At 41.2% G+C, this 20,378-nt stretch overlaps 1 protein-coding gene across 1 annotated transcript in view; it reads left to right on the forward strand.

Annotated features, from left to right (window-relative positions):
* VPS35L (VPS35 endosomal protein sorting factor like) overlaps nucleotides 1–20,378 on the forward strand; it is a 100,180-nt gene that overhangs the window by 62,256 nt on the left and 17,546 nt on the right. Inside the window, exons 24-28 of the mRNA XM_090023739.1 lie at nucleotides 1,310–1,408; nucleotides 3,036–3,113; nucleotides 5,855–5,969; nucleotides 18,863–19,002; nucleotides 20,209–20,374. Coding sequence (XP_089879865.1) covers nucleotides 1,310–1,408; nucleotides 3,036–3,113; nucleotides 5,855–5,969; nucleotides 18,863–19,002; nucleotides 20,209–20,374 — 598 coding nt within the window. The remainder of the gene's footprint in view (nucleotides 1–1,309; nucleotides 1,409–3,035; nucleotides 3,114–5,854; nucleotides 5,970–18,862; nucleotides 19,003–20,208; nucleotides 20,375–20,378) is intronic.

Consider the following 20,378-nt stretch of genomic DNA (forward strand, 5'->3'; position numbering starts at 1 on the left):
AAACTCTGTGAATTCCTGCCTTGTTTAATATGCTTTGTGTTATAACCCAAGTTCTCACGGCTTGCAGCCTCCTCTGAGTTTTTCTTTGCTGTTGGTTATTTTTGTGCGGGATTATAATTGGAGACGCATCCTTAGTACAGCCAAGCCTGCTTGTTCAGGAAACTGTGTTTTTACAGACATTCCCCAAGGACATACTCTCAGAAAATCACAATTTGCACAGAAGTTAGAAAGGCAAAGTAACTTGCATCTGAAATTCAAGAAGCAGTCCTATTTTCAGTGCAGTCCCTTTTAATCCCTTTATGTAATGAAAGCTTCTATTTAAATCAATATTAAATTATTCTTTCATGGGTGACTTGAGTAAGATGTTGGTCTTCCTTTTTTTTTCTTTATATCTTATATTGGAACAAGCTTCAGAAGTATTTTAAATGTATAAATGCAGGCTGACTTAAAGATTGCTGCTTCTTTCATGCATCTGACCTGATCACTGAAACGTTCTTGCAGAAAACTCTTCCTTTTAAATTCTGGAAAACTAGGAGTCTGTGATCAGAGTCTTACACAATGAGCCATACAAGGAAAGGCTGAGGGATCTGGGAATCTTCAGCCTGAGGAAAAGAAGGCTGAGAGGGGACCTGGTAGCAGCTTACTGCTACACTTGGGGAGTACATCAAGAGCTCAGTGAGCAACTGTTCAACAGGGCACCTGAGGGGAAAACCAGGAGTAATGGCCACAAGCTCCTGAAAAATTGATTCAGGATCAACATTAAGAAAAAAATCTTCACAGTCAGGATATCCAGACTGTGGAATAAGCTCCCTCCAGTGGTGGTGCAATCCCCTACCCTGGAAATCTTCAAGAGGAGACTGGACAGTCACCTTGCTGCAGTCACCTGACCCCCAGTTGTCTTTCCTGCTTGGTGCAGGGGGCTGGACTCGATGATCTTCCAAGTTCTCTTCGGCTTTACAATCTATGAATCACAAAAGGGTTTACTTTTGAATTTCTCTCCTGGCCTTCCTGGTGGAGTCCGTAGTTTGGACTTTTGGAGTGTCGCAAAAAGGATATAGATTTCATAGATTCCATAGACATCAGGGCTGGAAGGGACCTCGGGAGATCATCGAGTCCAGCCCCTAATAGATATTAGGTAATATCTATTACCGAAGTCAAGCAAAGACTTGGACAAATTGCTTTAAAGCTTTAGTTAGGGACATTGCTTCAAAACCCCATGGAAAATGGAACATATTAATATAGCATATAGAAAGCTTCTAGCTGTGAGCTGCAGACATGGTTAAAATATGACTTTATCTTTCTATTCTAGGTTTCATTTGGCCGTGACTTTGAACAACAGCTGAGTTTCTATGTTGAAGCCAGATCAATGTTTTGCAATTTGGAACCTGTTCTTGTGCAGTTGATTCATGTAAGAGAGAACTCATCTCTAAATGTAGTTTTATTCAGTTATGGGTTTTTGGGGGGGTTGTTTTTTTTTTTCTTTCTTATTTTGTTTTTTGCATTAGCTTTCAAAGACTGCTGTAGCTTTAGAAGACTTGTTAAGGCCTTGTCATTAGGTATTCAGAAGTATACATTTGTTCTTCCCCCCACACCCTGCTAAATTCTGTTGGGATTTGTTCCAATAGTGCCAGTGGGCTAAGGAACATCATTTTTTTGAGATCTCTGGGTCAATAGAATAAAGGTTATGATAAGGTTTTTCTGTGCATTCAGGAACTGGAAGGGTTGATGGTCATAGAAGGCATGTGTGACTCAGGTGAAAAGGACCCACTTGTAGAACAAATACCCAAAACGGACGAGACGGAACACAGACTCTAACTATTTGGGAAAATGGTGCAAAACGCTATTTGATCAAGTTTTTTTGTATTGTAAGCAGAAGGGCTTTAACAACATGAAAGTTTTTCATAAGCTTGCCTGGCAGGTTTAAGAGGTTGAAACTTTATAAATAAAATAAATTCAATTAGGGACTTGGCTATTGCCAGCCCTATATTTTACACAAAACTTGTGGAAATATGGTGACTGCCAGCAGTAAATTATAGGCCAGCATTTGTAATTAGGTTTATTTAGCCTACTTCCATGTTAATATGTATGTAATAATTATTGTGAACAAGATATAAATGGCATATGCACTAGAAATTAAGAAAAAACAGTGACTTTTAGTGGAGTTGTAGAAGAGAAGCATAAAGAAGAAACAGCATAACAATATGTGAAAAGACAGACTTATGCTTCAGACTTAATTTTGACAGAATGATGTCAAGATGCACTGAACTGAACTCATGTGACTATTTTTTAATTAAAAACAGACTTCCCCACCCCCCCCAGCCTTGCTTTATTACAGCAAACAAGAAAAGGAAATGAGGACAGCTAAAAGGCTGTATCTACAATTCACTATATAGTATACCAAGTTCTGCTGGTTTTTCCTAATCTTTGAATGCATCATCAGAATTATATAAATGTGACTTCAGACCTTGCATTTAAAACTTTGCATAATTAAGAAAGAGAGTAATATAAAGCAACCATAATGAGCCTTTTAGTTTCTTGTTGGTGGAGGAAAATGATGGAAAGTAATCTTCAATAAATTAGATTGACTAGTGAAAAGAAGAGTTCAAATAGAAATGGTGATTGACTCTGGTTGAAACTTCCTAACTTAGAATCATAGAGAAGTCGGGCTGGAAGGGGACCTCCAGAGGCCATCTAGTCCAACCCCTGTCTGAGGAAGGATCATCCCTATCTAAACTTCACTTAGGAATTGTCTACTGCAGTCTTGGGTTGAAGTTAAACAAGTTATTTTTTTTAGTTTTTACACTAGCACTACTAAAGCACTAATGTGATCAAAGTGTAACTGTGATAAGTACTTTCACTTGGAGGTTAGACTCCGGGCCAACTACTACAATTAAGATATATCAACATTTTATGGAACAGTGTAAAATTCTCCTTGGCTGCTTTTAGTATTGATGTGTTTAACTTAATGGAATTAATAAAAGCTGTTTTGTTTATTTGCAGACAGCAATTCATGTTTTTTGTCTTTATGTATATAGTCTGTGAACCAGCTGGCAATGGAAACAAGAAAAGTGATGAAAGGGAATCATTCCAGAAAGACTGCTGCATTTGTCAGAGTAGGTGTAAATGTAATAGGTTTCTAAACCACTCATTCCCCTTTATACAAATGTTGTCATCTGTCAGCTTATAGTTATAGTTATAATTTGCCATATTGCTATCAGCTCACTGTTTCTGTATGAACACTGATGTTTGTTTGCCAAAGGCCAATTGCTACCACCCTCTTTCAATCAAAACTCCTATACAGAGTTTTGTAAGTTTTGCAAGAATTGGTCCTCAATCAAAGTTTATTGTTTTTTTCACTGTCTACATGTTTTCTAAACATTTTTCAAGAAAACTTAATCCCCCCCCCCCAAAACTGTCATTGCATACCCAAGCCAGTTATAGAACGAAAGGTAGTTACTGGAAGAGTAATGTTTCTTGTTTTATAAGTGATATGACTTAAGCAGGTACTTAAATGTAAAATAACATCTTCTCTTCATGTTTGAAGTATGCAGAAAAGCCACTTAATGCAGGTATGTTTGTGTAAGGGCATCAGATGACATGCATGTAATGCTGCTTATTTTTTTCCTCCTCTTAAATATCTTACCCAGTAAGTATTGTTGGGAAGGGTTAAATGGGTTCTGCTGACTTGTGACCCCTGGCATCTGAATATTTGGGGAAGTGGGATTGCCTCTGAGAGGATCTGTGATACAAGCTCTTGAAGGAGACATCGGGCATGTCTGTGTGTTCAAATAATCTGGGAACAGTTTACTCTGCTGGCTGCATGTCTACATGTGCAGGGATGTGGGAACAGATTTACTGCTCTTAGCAGCAGACTGCTCCTGCTCTCTGTGGTCCTGTACCAGGTAGCTCCCCCTGGGTGCTAGCTCAGGGGTCAGGAGAATGCTGTCTATTGGCAGGGGATAGGACATTGCTCCTTGCCTCCAAAAAATACCTGCAGGGACAATATTCCCATGTCCCAACAGCAGGGAGTTCCCAGCCCCAGCTCTGCCCAAGCCCTGTAGTTGTGGGGCCTAGACTGGAAGATCCTTATTTCCCAGCCCAAGCCCCATGGTTGTGAGGCTGGGAGATTCTTCTCCCCCAGCCTAAGCCCCACAATTGCAGGGCCCAGGCTGGGAGATTCTTCTTTCCCTGCGCCAGCCCTGCAGTTGCTGGGCTGGTTCTCTCTGCACCAGCCCCAGCACCACTCTGCCAGCAAATGCTTTCCCAGTGCTGGCCCCACAACTGCAGGGTTCAGGCTCCCTGCTGCTGGGGCAGGGGGACATAGTCTCCACCTGGGCTCTAGTGGTGGAGCCTGTCCTGGCAGCAGGCAGCTCCCGGGGGCAGGGAGCAGTCTGCTGCCCCTTGCTACCAAGCTGACCAGGAACACATTTGCTTCTGGTCAGGGGTCAACACGTGCTACAGTACAGTAAGTAAGAGGAGTGTACAGATAGAGATTTTTTGGGCTGACAGTGATGGCCAATTTTTAATGACCCATATCGGCCAATACCGTTCCAATAGCCTATATGTAGCCGGGCAGCTTGCAGAGCATTGTCTGGCTGGTAAGTCTGTTGTGGGGGAAGAGAAAAGGGAGGAGGGAAAGGGCATGGGGGGGGGCAGATTGGGGCCCCAGTGGTGAGTAGGGCTGGGGGAGGAACTGTGCAGCTGAGGTGGGGCACGTAATGGAGCCACAAGCATCTCGTCTGGGGGGTATGGGGGGCGTGCCCCCAGATATGTGCACAGGGCGAGGGTGGGTTGCCACTGCAGGCTGGAGTGGTGACAGGATCTTCCTGGCGGTGGCTCTGGGCCGGGGCTTCACTCAGGATGGGTGGCAGTGGCACCGGGAGGGGAGGCTACAGGGGTGGGGCTGCAGCCACTCAAATTCACTGTAGCCCCCCTGTAGCAGTTCTGCCACTGCCCGCTCTGAGCGCAACCCTGGCCCAACTCCCTCTGCCAAGAAGAGCCTGGCACCACCCCTGGCCCCACCCTGCAGTGGTAGCCCACCCTCGCCCTGCATGCAGATCCAGGGCACATGCCCCCCTTGGCCTCCCAGGGTGCACATAGCAGCAGGAGCCACCCCCTTGACACCCCGGACCAGCCACTTGTGGCTCAGTCCCGCATCCCACCCTGGCTGTGTAGCTCCTGCCCCAGCCCGTCTCCCTTCCTGACCTCTGGGGCCTCAGTCTGTGCCCACCCTCCCCCTCACCGACCCTTCCCTTGCAACAGACTTACCAGCCGGACCTGGCTGCTCTCCAGGCTCTTGGGCTATGCTCCTGGCAGCCTGTGTTCTGTGCTGCAGCTGTGCATGCCACGGGGCTTTTATTGGCCACATCAGCCAAAAAAAAGCGAACTGCTGATACTGTCAATTTTCCTTATATTGGTGCCAATCCAATATGGGACCAATGTATCAGTGTTCCTCTAGTAAGTAATTTTGAGTAAATTTGCTACCTGCAAAAGCAAACAGCAAATTTACGTGCAGTTAGAACAGAATACAGTGCAGTAAGCATCTGCATGCGTAGATGGTGACACTGTGCAGTAATTGGCTCTAATCTTGAGTAAAGGATCTTGTGCAGACACGGCCGCTAAGCCTTAAAGTTGGTCTGATCTTATTGTTACGATTTTTGCTTTTTTTTGTTTATAATGACAAACATCAGGAGTTGGTTGAGTGAGGACTTCACCCATTTTATGGGTTTTTTTTTGATAGGTCACATTTGGGCAGGTGCTCTCAATGCATCTTGACTGTTGTGTGTTAATAAAAATGCAGCCCTAATGTAAGAGATGAGTCATGTTTTCAATATATATTTTCTTATGTGTTTAGGCTTGTGTTGCCTTCTGCTTCATTACAATTCCTTCTCTGAGTAGTATCTTTGCACGTCTTAATCTGTACCTACACTCTGGACAAGTTGCCTTGGCAAATCAGTGCCTTTCACAAGGTAAGCTAGAGATTTTGTGCTGAGTGCACAACTTGCTTATTTGAAAACACAGTATTTTTACCTATGGATAATACTCTATTAGTTTGAAACCATAAATATAGGCATATTTTACAACAAATATGCCTAGCCTGTAAACAATATTATCACAAAAAGAATTTACATGGTACCTTCTGTTTCCAAAACATCAGTTTTAATATTGATCCTATAGTGTAAAGATAAAGTAGAAAAGCGAAGTCTTTAGCCTCCATATCTTGACTCCTATTGTCATAATAACAATGTAGGGCAACCTATCTCAAAGTATATTTAAAAAATGCTATTTGAATATGGCAGTGGTGTAGGTTGTAGCCATGTTGGTCTAAGGACATAGGCAGACAAAGTTCTTTGAGTGAATCTGATATCTTTCATTAGACCAACTTAAATAGTTGGAAAAAAAATCTTAAGCAAGCTTTCAGATTTAAAAACCCTTTGTCAGACTGAGGAAGTTTCTGCAGTTGGTGTGTGCACTTGCTGTTACTTTTCATTCCATCCAGGAAGAGCACACACCAACTGCAGAAACTTCCTTGGCCTGGCGAAGGGTTTTTAAACCTGAAAGCTTGCTTAAATTTTTTTTCCAACTATTTAAGTTGGTCTAATAAAAGATATCAGATTCACCCAAAGAACCTTGTCTGTCTTTTGAATATGGCTTCAATTTGAATAAACACCTGAAGTTATTTGCACATTCACTTTTTAAAACAGTTTATGCTAGTGTGTGTGTGTGTGTGTGTGTGTGTGTGTGTGTAAAAAAAAAAATAATAATAATAAAATTGGGGTGGTTCAGGGTACCTTCTTTTCATTTGCAAGACCAAAAAGTGCTTTACATTAATCTTCTTTGGAAAGAGGAAACTTAAATCAGCCAAAATTATTCGAGGGCTTAAGATATTTCTGGCAAGACAATTTGGAAAGAAATAAAACTCCAGAAACTTCAGTCAGGTTGGCCTAGTCATTGATTAGGGTAGTTCATTTGGTTGGACTACAAGATTGGTGTCAATGCAGCGGACGAATAAGTGATGAAGAAATGCTTTGCTCATAAAAATGTTAGATGCGTTTCGGGGAGATCATGATGGTATTGGAAAATGGGAAGAAACCAAAATAAATGCTTATTTGGTCTGAAATATCATTGAACAAACGTCTGAACATGGTGTTCAGTGGCCTTGTTTTGTTAGCTGTCTTAAATAAATTGTAAAATAGAAACCCTGACCACTTAGAGGATTTTTTTTAACCACAAGATTTCTGGCAGGAAGTGGCTTATACTCTTAAACTGCAATTTTACTGTGTGCTGTTAAATATTTGTGATGGTTGCCCTTAAATGATGACTGCATTCTGGGGCTGGTTCAAGTGCTCCCCATTTGTTGCGTATAGTTAGTATAGTGCTTTTGGATTTTTCAGATTTATTTTTACCTATAATAATGTCTTTTACTGTTAAGCACTGTTATTTCCCCATAATTGTTACTGCAGTAATAAAAGCAATAAATTGTATTACTATGAAAATACATTCTTGTGATACTCATGTGTTTAACCTGCCTTGGTGTAAGTTGTTGGGCTGGATAACCTATTTAGATGCCTCCCAGTCCTCTTTCTCTAAGACTATGGGAGGAAAGATCCTTCATGCATATTCACGAAGCTTTAACATAGATGAGCAGCAATTCAAAAAGCCAAACCATTTGAAACAAGTTATATTATCAGGTTTTTAATTGAAAACAGATTTATCTTTCGTCTTTACCTTCTAGAGCAAACCCAATCAAATCTTGCATTTAATGACAGTTGAATTAGGGGGATAGGTATCAAATCATTGGAATCATAAGGTTAGAAGGGATCTCAGGGTTATATGGTCCAACCCCCTGCACCATTGCAGGAATTTTAGGAAAATTGCCTTTTTCCTAATGATGAGCTCTGTTGGACTTTGAATTAGTCTCCTGGCAATAGCAGCATTAATAAGTAAAATTACAGTGGGGGAACATTACAGAGCAAGCAAGCCTTTGCTTGCACAGAGAAAGATTGGATGTTGGATTCCATCTCTGATTTTGGTGTTTTCCATGTGAAAGTAATTGGAATGTAACTCTTCCTTTACTTGGATCTTGTCATCTTTTCAGTTCACAATGTTGTCAGACCTCTGCATTTGCTAGTAGGTTCCAGCTGCCCAAACAAGCTGACTTAGGAAGCTGATTAGGTCTTTTTGTACAAGACCACTGATAAATGTTCTTTGTTTTGAACACAATGTTGGACATATAGTAGGCAGGGCAGTTGGATTGAGAGCAAAGCTGGCTCTTGTCCAAGTATATTGGAAAAATAAGCATTGCAAAGTCAATTGTGCAGTTGATATTCATGTAGCTTGTTTGTATGTAGACAAACTGTGCACAGACCTCAGACTGCAGCAACTTTTTCCTCTGGTGATTTTTCTGGTGTGTTTGTATGTTGCTAAGTAGTGGGACTTTTCCTAGAAATAAGGTCAGTTGGTAAATCCCAGGGGCGGGCACTTATTTTGGGTGGAGGGCCGCTTATTGAGTTTTGGCAAGCCATCAAGGTCCGCATGATAGGCAGCCAAGGGCAGACGCATATAAATTTTCTAAATTGCTTAGGGGCCCCATGGGCTGGATAGAATGGCCTGGTGGGCCACATGTGGCCCACCCCTGATATCCTGTCTCTAGGACTATACCCTATGCTTTCAGGGGCTGGTTTCGTGATCTGATAGCTTTTTCTACATGTCTGTCATCCTGCTCTCCCCTGCCCGGTTATCTTTATGGTCAGTCTTCTTCCTCAAGGACTTTGGCTTAGGCAGTTTCCCAGATTTTTGAAAGCGAGAATCTCCAAATTATTTTTATTTTGCATGCATATATGAAAACACAGAACAGTCAGTGCAGAGTATTGAAAGTGTGTCACCAGAATGAGTAGCCTGTTTTGTTCATACTGACAGTATATGATATGTCACTATAGTAACTTTATAAAAAGCAAATAAGTTCTTTAAAGAGTCTTGCTGTGGGCATACACAGTTATGCTAGTTCTGTGACTTTTTGGAAAGTTGGTCAGCAAGCATGTGTGATGATGGGGCTAAGGCTACGTGTATAACTGTCAAAGTGCATAGTTTCAGCCGGTTCGTCTCGTAGAACCACACAGTTTACATTGAAAATCAAATTTCTAGGTTACTTCAGTAGGAACTAGAGTGGGTCCTTATTCTGTGTCTAAAGAATGTGCATCTTGAATGTATATATGAATACTGATTAATGCATTCAAGTTGATCCACTCCTTCGCTCAAAGCCACGTTGGTGCTGGCTCACCAAAAGAACTGACCCTGCATCCAGTGCTGTGTGTAATAGTAAGAAACACATAGTCCTTCCCAGGGCTAAGAGGTGAAATATTGCTGCATGGCATAGCTTGAGCTGGTTTGGTTTTGCATTGTCCAATATTGTAGGGAAAGGCTTAATGCCGAGCTAATGTTTTGATCCAGGCAATCAATCTATGGTGGTTTCCTTGCAATTCTAGCTGCCTTTTTAAATATTCCATGCACAGTTCTGGAAGATTAGGCTTTTTCTTGAAGCCCTTACATGGAATTTGGCTGTTTGGCACTAAGAGTTAATTGTACAGTAAAATCAGTAGTTACCAGATTGAGTCTGTCAATCACTGTATGATTTCTATAAACTTTCAATTTGTGCCATTTTAGAAGGGAGTACAAATTACCATCCTCATCTGCATGTTGATAATATCTTTCAATACATCTGGCAACATTTTGCTCTTGAAAGTGACAGACAATTCACATTTTAGGGAGGGAGAATGTATAGCTACGCTGAAGCAAACTCCTTGGGTAGATGCACTGGTGTACAAAGTGGCTTGCATCAGTGCAGCAAGGTGTGACAGTTGTACCACTTCTTTACACCTGTGAGTCCCATCTTGGAGTGGGGTCAGCTACCAATGTAGCTATCCCAGTGCACAAAAGCCCCAGTGCAGACAAGCTTTGAGGTTCCTGTTACTTGTAGCTGGAAGAGCACACACCAACTGCAGATGCTTCCTCAGCCTGATGAAGGGTATTTATACCCGAAAGCTTACTGAGAAGAATTTTTCCAACTATTTGAGTTGGTCTAATAAAAGATATTACATTTACCCAAGGAACCTGTTGCTTGTAGAGCACTTCTGAATGCAATGTTGCCATTATTCTGACTGACAGAAGGAGCTGTTCATGGAGGATTGGATCAGAATGACTGTGGCTTGAGACAACTCTTCAGTGACAGCATCAACATTTTGCCCAGCCCAGGGTTCATTGTCTGCTGGGCCTTGAAGCCCCCTGATGTGATGGCACGTTGCTAACAAAGGCAACTCTGGTTTCTATTATTGTATCCCATCATCTGCATTTGATTCATTTAGGTTATGGACTTGTAGGATTCTTCAGACTCTTGGTATATTCCCATTGGGCTGTGATGGTTATGTTTGAAAAGCTCTTTCTAGAGGTAGTCTGCCTGTCTTTGGATTAATATTTCTGTTGCTTATGCTTTTCCAAGGTAATGCCGTTGTCTTATGGTCCAATTTTAAAGGCAGTTTTTAGAATCCAATTCAGTAAACCCTGTGGTTGTTTAGAGTCTCATTCAGAAGTTTTTGACTGTTAGATTCAAAGTAGCAAGAAAACGAAGTGGTGAAAGTTACTAAATGCTTTAAAGGGTAGGAAGAAAAGCTGCCTGAGAGCTGTTTAAGCAGTAACATGTTTTGAAATGTAGTTAGCAGCACAGTTGGTGGAAAGTAATTACTGTTATGCAGAGGTAGTGTTGCAGTGTTCTGACTGCAGACTGCACAGGGAGGTGTAAAAAGCAATGCAGTCTGTAGGTAAGTACACCTTATAATTCATTATTACGGCATCTGCTGACATAGGCAGCTGCAGTCACTGGGGTGGATTGGTGCACAGCCCACTAATTCTCTGCTTAGGAACGTCTGCCTCCCCAGCCAAGCATATAGAGCAGCTTCTGGGCTCCACTGGTATCTGGTTATTTCTTCTTTTTGATAATTCCAGCAGTAGTTTCTCTTAGCTTTTCCCCCTCTGGGCGTCCCCTAATTCCTTTACCTCTTGCTTTCCTTCTTGTTCTCACACCAAGATGTAGAGCCATTGCCTAGAAAGGTATGTAGCAAAGCAGCAAAACTTTGAAAAAAAGCTCAATTTTTTTTCCGATTTTGTAGTTGGTCTAATAAAAGGTATCATCTCTGAACCAAGAATTCTAGAGTTTTGCATTTCTTTTTGTCTCAGATCAACACGGCTATCAAATACATCCCTCTTATCAGTATCAGCATACCGTGTTAGCCTCAGATGCTTCCTGAGGCTCCCACATTAAGGCCTTTAGCTTGTTGGAATCTTGATGCAGACGTATGAAAGTCAGGTGAAAGTATGCAAAAAGGGCCAGGTATGGGCGTTTTCTCTCCACAGCTCACAGTGTTTTGAAATTTAAAGAAAAAAAAAGACAACTGGTGCTTCACATGGCTCCAAAACTGCACAGCAGCAGGGGCAGCACGTAGAGGGTGCACATGGGTGCACTTGCACCCCCTGAGCGTGGTGGTGCACCCTGTGCAAACAGGTTTTGCTGATAATTTCAGCGGTGCCTGTGGGCGGTCACCACGCGCCACCCCACCGCCGACACCTCTGGCGGCATCTGCGGGCGGTCCATGCTTGGCACTGGCTGCTGCCGCAGCCAGCAGCACCTGTGGGTGGTTGCCGACCCCTGGTCAGTGTCATCGTACCATCCTCTGCCCCCCCCACTGCCACCAGTGCTGGCGCCATCTGCAGGAGCTCGCAGCTTACTGCCACCACGCTCCTGCCACTGCCAGTGCATCCGTGCCCCCCACAGCCACTGGGGGCACATGCCATTCATGCACAGCAGTCTGTCTGTATGGCAGGAGGATCCTTCCAGTCTTACAGGCACTCACCCCCACACTTACCTTACCTCCTGAGAAGGAAGCAGTCCTTAATTAAGCTCTACGCAGAAGATAAGGTCTTATGGATAGTATGTATTTGTGAGCTTTACCTTTGTAAGGAAAATGCTGATTTAGAGGGTAAATCTGTACTCCAGTTTTTTAGCTGAATCACTGAGCACTGCTCCAGAGGGGCATGCTGCCACAATTGAATAATAAATCCTTATCAGCTTTGCTTCCTGTGGGCAGCATTTTGAATTAAACTCAGATTAAATGCATGCTGTATTATGTCATTCCTTCGGGTTTAAAATTATGGCTAATATTTTAATTGCACATTTTTCCTCCTGTGGAAACAGTTCTCTAGCTTAGTGAAAAATGGATTGCATGATTCTTAATCCTAAATCTTGTAGCATTCCTTAAGTGAGAGACAATGAAATCAGCTTTAGACGATACAGGAATGAGTAACATATTTATCTTTAAAGTCAAGTCCTTGTCTAGCTTCAGGAATAAATATGCGGAGTGAATTAATCCAGCTAATTTAAGATTAAATTTGACTAATTCCAGTAAAGTACAGATACAAGCTGAAATGGATGAAATTGAAGATATCTTCAACACAAACAGGTTTTAGTGTTTTGGGGCAAATATCTAAGTTAAAGAGTTGAGAAGTCCCCATTGCTGTGGTCAGTTTACGGTGTGTGGTCTTGTGCTATGTAACTCCCGATGGACTGTTGTTTCCCTAGTGAAATACAAAGTTTTCAAGTTCACATACAGACTAAGAGAGCGCCCTAAATTGGTAACTGTTTTGTCCTTAGAGAACATTGCTTCTGCCTAACTCTGTCGCCAGCTGTGCTAAACTTCACTCACTTGCAGTAAATGTACCACTGTGTAATGTATTAATAACTAATCTTTCTAAAAAGACTGCATGGTGTAGTTTCCCCAGAAATATTAAAATAAATGTTGTCATTTAATTACAGCAGAGGCCATTATAAATGAGATGATACGTAGTATCTGCATCTCGCACAGAAAACCTGAAGCATAGAGGTTTAGGGGGCGTGGGCATACAAGGGAGTGGATGTTAGATTTGAGGATTAGAATTTAGGGCTGTTTGGTTTGCAGGCCTGTGACGACTATGCTAGATGATGTCTCTGCTCTCTTTTCAAATAGCGTGTCCCAATATTTTGGAGGGGATATGAACAAAGAGTGTCAGTGATGAGCTAGATTTAAACTATAATTTCCTTTACTTGAAAGAAATTACTATCTTGATGGATTCTCCAGGACTAAACATTTGTTCTAGTGATTAGGCTTTCCCCTGTACCTTTACTCACTGTAGCCAGTGGCTTTTCACTAACTCTTGGAAATGCCCTTTTTGTGCTCTTATAGGACGGGTTGAGCATTCTACTCTATTTTACAATTTAGAAAGTACATAAAACCTAGAGACTGAATATAAAAATTAGTATTGATTAATTATAATGGTTGTTATTTATGAAGTTATACAAGTTATTATTATTATTAATGGTTATTTATAAAGTTTAATGGTAAACCTTGCGGTTTGTACTGATGTGTATTTTTTCCAGAAGTTGCAATATCTTCCTTTTTGATCTTAGCATCTCCCAGGGGAGTGAATGTCTACATACTTTTCCCTGGCTTTAATCCTCCAGGAGTGGACCTGGGGGAAAAGGCTCCCATGCCTTTGGCGATCAAGATCATCAGTTTGGAGAAGGTGTGGGGGAGGCAGCTGCTACCTCCTGCCCCCCCTGGGATAGACTGGGAGGGGAGGGGAGGAACAGTCTTAACTGCTCCGTGCCTGGTTCTTGCACCTGAGTTTCTGGTATGAGAAGCAGGCCTAGGAGCTTTGCCACATGGCTCTTTCTGCTCCTCTCCTAGGTACCAGGAACTGAGTGCAGGGAGTGCGGCCCCCTGCCTGCTTCCCCTGGCTCCCTTACCACTCAGCTGAGTGGTGGAGTCAGTGATTGAAAAGCTGGAGGGGCAGGAGCTTGGGCAGGAGCTCTGCATACCTGTCTCCCCTGGCTTCCCCTTGCCCCCCATCCTCCATCCCAGGTGATGTTGAGCAGAGCGAGGCAAAATAGGCTGCTATATGACAGCAGCAAGACTTGCGGACCTTACTGCCTTGGCAGAATTTTCCTGCCTCACCCTGCAGTGCTCTAGGTTAGCTGCTGCGCCCCTGCCACAAGGCTCTGGGAGTCTTGCTGCAGTGATTGAGTATTCCCCCCTCCTCCCCTCACACAGACTCCTCTGTGCCAACCTGGAGGAGTGCAAGAAGTGGGGCTATTCTCCTGTGGGGAAGAACTGGGAAGGTTCCCACCATGGAAGACTACCCCCCCCCCCGCACTGCTGATCAGCGGATTGGTGGGATGTGGGAGGGCATGCTCTTGGAGTGGGAACCTTCCCTGGTTGTCTGTGGCAGCTGCTGCTTTCAGCAGGCATTTGACAGCCTGCCTATTTCCTAGGGAGGGGAGAGGGCAGCCTGTCAATTAACAGGCTCCCCTAAAGGTTGGGATGGCCCTGGGAGCAGCCCTCTTGTACCCCCTGGCTGGTGAGTTTGCCTGTAAAAGCTCTCCAGTCACGGGGCTGGAGGAACAATTCAGATCCTGTGCTGTTTTTATGCTGGAAGAAATTTCTTTCAGTAGAAACAAACGTCAGTACGCAGCCTCTATGTAACCTAGCAAATTAAGGTTGAGATTTAACAGTAACTCTAGCTTTAAATATGCTACAAGCATGTAATTTTCAGGGATACTACAAAACCTTGGCTGTGATGAAAGATATAATCTTCCTAATACTTGGGAAATATGATAATCAGATGTACTATGTTTAAAAAAAGTCACCATTTAATTTTTGCATTAGAGCATGAGTTGGTGAAGCTGGAGAACATACTGCTTTTTCATATTAATTAAAGGTGGAAACAAAAACCTAATGGAGTATTGGATAGTGTGTTATAGTACTGTAGGACAAATGAAGGTGGCATTTAGTACAGGAAACTACTGATTTCCTTGCTTGTATTATTTTGAGTAGATAGGGCATGTTTTGATCCAACCTTAACTAAACACAATTTTTGTTTGTCTTTAATCTGTAACCAGATAGGTAGGCCTCACATTCTCTGTCACTCTTCAGAATTATGTTCTAGGAGGTTAATTATTTTCTTATCCTGAGTGACCTCATTTATCAGACTGTTTTTGGTCAGCCTGAGATTTTATATCCCAGCAGTTTAATTGCCTATTACTGATAAAGTACAAGAAATCCAATTGCAACTTGGATAGGGACTGATGTTGCCAAAAATTATGCATCCTTATATATTACAGCATTTTTTTACTGTCATTCAGACCGTGTTTATAAGAATACATCCACAAAAGAATTTCCCTTTCTTTTTGTAGCACAATATTATCTAAAATACTGTCTTGAAGCAGGCCAATATCTTTCTGAGCCTGAAGGTCACCATGTATGCTCAGGGGAAGGGATTTATAGGACTGTGGTCAACCAGAACGAAGGAGATGCTGTGGAAGGAAAAATTTTGTGAAGCATGAAGTATGTTGTATTCGGTGGAGTGCACAAGATATTAACGGCAGTCTAGGAAGTCTTTATCATGATGATTTGTTGCAATGAGCACTCTGCTATGCCCTTTTATTGAGCCCTACTGTAGCTTACTTAAGCAGCATAACTAAGCATCTGGGCAGTGTCAGAAATTGCTTTAAACAGAACAGATCACTGCATATTTTTATGTACAGGGTTGAAGCAAATAGGTCAGTTTTTCACTTGTCGTGGAGTAGAGTTGTATGAAAATCAGTTTCTTTTCTCATTCTGTCTTCCTTCAGACCTAGTGTAAAGCAAAGGTGCAGGTGTATTCTTTCACTTATATCTTAATCATATGGATAATAAGGTGCTTTATAAATTAGCATGGGAGTATATGTAGCTGGTTTATTTGTTATTTATTGCATATTATGTAGCTTTATAATTTTGATGCATTATATCTAATGTTCCTATTGATGCAACATTTATCAGCATATTTGACCAAACTGAAATACACAATGATTTCTTATGACTTTAGGACTCTGGTACTTTAGCTACCTTTACAAAAGAATAATAGTAATGTTGTTTTGGTGACAAATGATTTTTCTGAAGATTATTTTTTTTCTGTATTAACTGGAGTATCTTGCATCTCAAATTATTAGTTTAAATTGCCCATTCTTAAAATGTTCTGCACAGTGATCCTCCACCCCCCCCCCAATAAAATACATTTGCCCAGGGTAGATAAACAATATTCCAGCAAACGAACCATTTTATCATTAATGTAGGTGACCAGTTAAAGGGACTAGCTGGTATTCAAGAGTGTCTTCTCATTTGACATTGTGCTGGGAACAGACAGATGATGGAAGGGCTCATTGCAGTCAGTAGAAGGGAAACTGGTGCTTTGTTTCCTTTTTCATGTGCTGCCTTTGTCTCCCTAAAAGACTGAAAAAATAGTCCAGAAGGAATATATGCAGTAGAACCCTGATTATTGGTTGGTTGTTTTGTTTTTGTACCCGATTCATTTGCACCCTGATTAATGCGCATCAGGTTGCTGAATTAAGGATGAGGTGCTCAGCTGACCTTTATTTTCAAGGTCAGGGCCTCTCCACTCATCTGGAGCTCATCAATGGCCTGACATAGTTAATCAGAGAAGCCGTACATACCTCTAAATATGTTGGGACAGTAACAAGCAAAACACTATCAGTATTTTTAAACACAGCCAGGCATCCAAATTGTTCCCCTTCAGCTCTTAAGAAATAAGCTATGAAAGGTAGGAAGCCAACTCCAAGTACTGTCTAAGTTGCTTGGTTTGGTCCTTCCATTGCAGTCATCCGGTTTTGGAAAAACTATGCTGCCATTTTTTGCTGAACTAAAAAAATGGCTTTGATTTAAATACAAAAAAGAGCTGGACAAAATGGGAATAAAACATCATGCTGCCCTTCTGAGCAGTATCTATTTGGGAATAGAGATGGGCTTCCTGCTCTTAAAGCAGACTTGAATAAGATATTAAGCATCGTAAAAAGTTTAAATAGAAAATTCAGCTAGGAGAGATATTGTTTGCTCTGGTCATTTTATAGGGAGTGTAAATAAAACTCAGCTGACTTGGTCCAAAAGGTTTTGATTTTATTTGTAGAATGTAGTGATGTACTGCACAGATCTTTTCTGCACTGATTGAAGTAATTCTAGAAGGCAGGAATATTTTGCGTGTGGAACGAGATACTTTTGGTATGCAGGATATTTTTTTCTGTCATAAAAATTTCATTTGTCATGTCACATGTTCTGATTACATTGTAACATGGGACGTGCGCGTGTTTTACTTCTGAGACAACTGTAGAAGGGATAACAATTTATCTGTGCGTCCTAGAATGAACATCTGCTGCTGCTTTCCTTTTCGTAACAATGCTGAGAGAGAGCACTCGTTTCCCTTTAGGCTGATTTTGTATACAAATTTTATCTTTGAAATAAATAAAAACACAGCCCAGTTGGTAATAACTATGGAAGTAATGAATATGGAAGCTAAAATGATCTGAGCAACAAAAAGTTCAGAAGGTCACAAGTTCTGAAAAGGAAATGAGTCATAAGAACGACAGTTTTTCCAAAGCAAATGTTTTGTCGGTATTCCTTGTATGCTTAATGTAGCTATCGTGTGGTTCTATATTTAGCAAATTTGCTTAGAGCCTTGTGTGTCGAAATGAATTTTTCCAGCGAGAGTTTATCTTCTGGAAATGACAATACCTGCCATCAGTAACATCTCTGGGTCTTGGAAATCTCTCTCCAACATAATTGCCTTTGCCCTCCCTTATGAGGAATCAAAAGATCTGGATTATCTGTTTGGCTTTCTGGCTTTATACAAGAATTAAGGGGGTTTTGGGGGTGTTTTTTGTTTTGGGTTTTTGTGGTGATATCTTTTCTTTTTTTTAATTAGATCTACTATAGAATTGCAAGAGGCAATATACAGTTCGCCCATTGAAAGATACTATTGAAAAAAACCTTTGCTTCTCCCTGTTTCCTGGACACAACAGTGCTCTAACCCTGTTACAGGATGGCTTTGCACAAGTTACTTATTCCCTTTATGCTTCAGTTTCAGCACTTTGGGATTCCCTTCCACTTTGAGAAGCACAAAGAGGTCCTTGGATTGCCTTCAGCAGTACTAAAATGTGCCAAAGTGCTCTGCTACACTGGGGCAGCAGAGGCATTGTAAAATCATTGCTGTAATAGCCCCAAAGCCATTATTACAAAAGAAACATGGGAGGTAGGAAGGTCATCCCTTCTGTCCTGGGTACATAGAAATCCTAGTGCTTTTTGTTTAGGTTTACAGAGCAGTTCATTCCTACCTCTGCTGCACTGTACCGTAAAGGGATCCATCTGCAAACTCATGAAAACGGACAAGAGAGTCTAAGAATCCTTACCCTTTGATTCTTCAGAGGAGCTGTCATATCTTGGCAACAGACAGTACCTCACAGTTTGATACTGTTTTAGATTTTGTAAGTCTGGTTTCGTTTAAGAATGTAAACACTTAAGTGCATGCTGACTTCGCTGGCCTCTAGATTTTTCATTGTCCTTTGTAACAGGTCTCATGAAATCTCAAGTTAGAGGTAGAAAAAAACTTCATATTAGAGTGTTCAGTCCACTAATCCTGGCTAGAACAGTATTCACTAAATGATATTTAAAAATATTCTTAAATGCCATACTTTATTGAGCGTGTCTTATTTTAAAACGGTTTTCTGCTAAGGTATCTGAAGTAGAAATTAAAAGCAGCATGGTGACTAAAGTCATTTGTTTTTTGGTTCCTATTTACTTGAGTGCTCTTGAAGCTTTATGCTTAATACAAATGAACAGTTAATTATAACAGGGTTCTAAATGACATTTGGATGACAGGCAGGATTATGAAGCCAGCTGCTGTGGTTATAATAGTTACTTTGTCAATTATTTTATTTTATTGTATTTTGTAGCTGATGCTTTTTTCAAAGCTGCAGTGAGCCTTGTTCCTGAAGTGCCAAAGATGATCAATATAGATGGAAAGATGAGGCCCTCTGAAACATTTCTCCTGGAATTCCTTTGTAATTTCTTTTCCACTTTGTTAATTGTTCCGGTAAGTAGCTTAGTGGAAAATATAACACAAAGCAGTTAATTCAGGATCAAGAAGGCTATTTTTCTTGGTTTATCGACCAGACCTGAATTTAACATTTCCTATATGTTTTGTTATAAATTCCATGCCCACTATTTATCAGTTGATAAAAATGTTCCCTTAATACTATATCAAGACACATGCATAGTTTTTGAAGTGCAATGTTAAATGTTTCTTGAGCACAGTCCAGTTAACTAAAACATCACCTCCACAATTTCAAAACAGCACACCACTTTCCTCCAAAGGTAAAAACGTATGAACAGCCTCTGTCAAGCCATTAGTGAATTCAAGACTGATTTTACTGCAAAAAAAACCAGCAGCCCCAAGACATTTAATCTGTTAGCATGAATATCCCAGGTGATTTTAATTGTCATGGTGCATCATGGGGGAGAAGGTTTCTGAGAGGAGATCCAACCAGTGGGCTTCTATATCAGCAGTGATATCATGAAATGTATGTGGAAGCAAATGGTGAGTGGAATCTTTAAAGTGCAGCTAAAATAAAATATACGTTCTCTGAAGCTAACGGTGCTAAGCAGGTGGACACGGTAGTCTACTGCTTTCCATTTGCGATATAGAAGAGGAGAGAAGCAGAACATGGTGGTCGTGCAATTGCTGATATGTTGTATACCCACGCTACATGAGCGCTTTTCAGCATGGAAACAACTCAGAAGAAGAATGGACCCTCTTAAAAGCCGCTGCTTTCATAATGATTTCTTTTAACATTAAAAGGTTGTTTGTTCCTCTAGCTTTGGTGTTTGCCCAGTGTAGGTGTTCTTTCCAAAACGCATCATTACATGAGTAATATACTTGTTTTTGTAGTTTACTGAAATAATGAAAGAGGGGGGAATCTAACTAGTGTGTGTAATTTTGGAAGTTCAGCTATTAAGAAGTTGACAGCTAACTTCTTGTTTAACTCCCCCTTTGATTAGGAAGCAAGAGATCTCAAAATGTGTCTGCTAAGGCTGCCTATACTGTGATTATTATAGATCAAATAGACATTATAATTTTCTCTTAATGTGTTTTTAAAGGGGCTTGCTAAGAAGCACATTAAAAAACCAAAACAACTGGTTGACAGCTTTATTTGTATTGTGTTTTCTTCTGCCACAGAGCTGTTATCACTTAAGAAAAACAAAATCCTCTCTGATTGTCTGCCTCTCACTTGTTCTCTAGGACCATCCAGAACAGGGTGTGTTGTTTCTTGTTCGAGGACTACTAAATGTGATCCAGGATTATACTTGGGAGGAGAATTGTGATGACAAAATCCGGATTTATACTAATGTTTTGCATCTGCTCTCTGCAATGACTCAAGAGACTTATATCTACCATGTAGACAAAGGTAA

The sequence above is a fragment of the Crocodylus siamensis genome, chromosome 12, assembly GCF_052110815.1.
Source record: "Crocodylus siamensis isolate JL-2025a chromosome 12, ASM5211081v1, whole genome shotgun sequence".
In the NCBI taxonomy this organism is placed as follows: domain Eukaryota; kingdom Metazoa; phylum Chordata; order Crocodylia; family Crocodylidae; genus Crocodylus; species Crocodylus siamensis.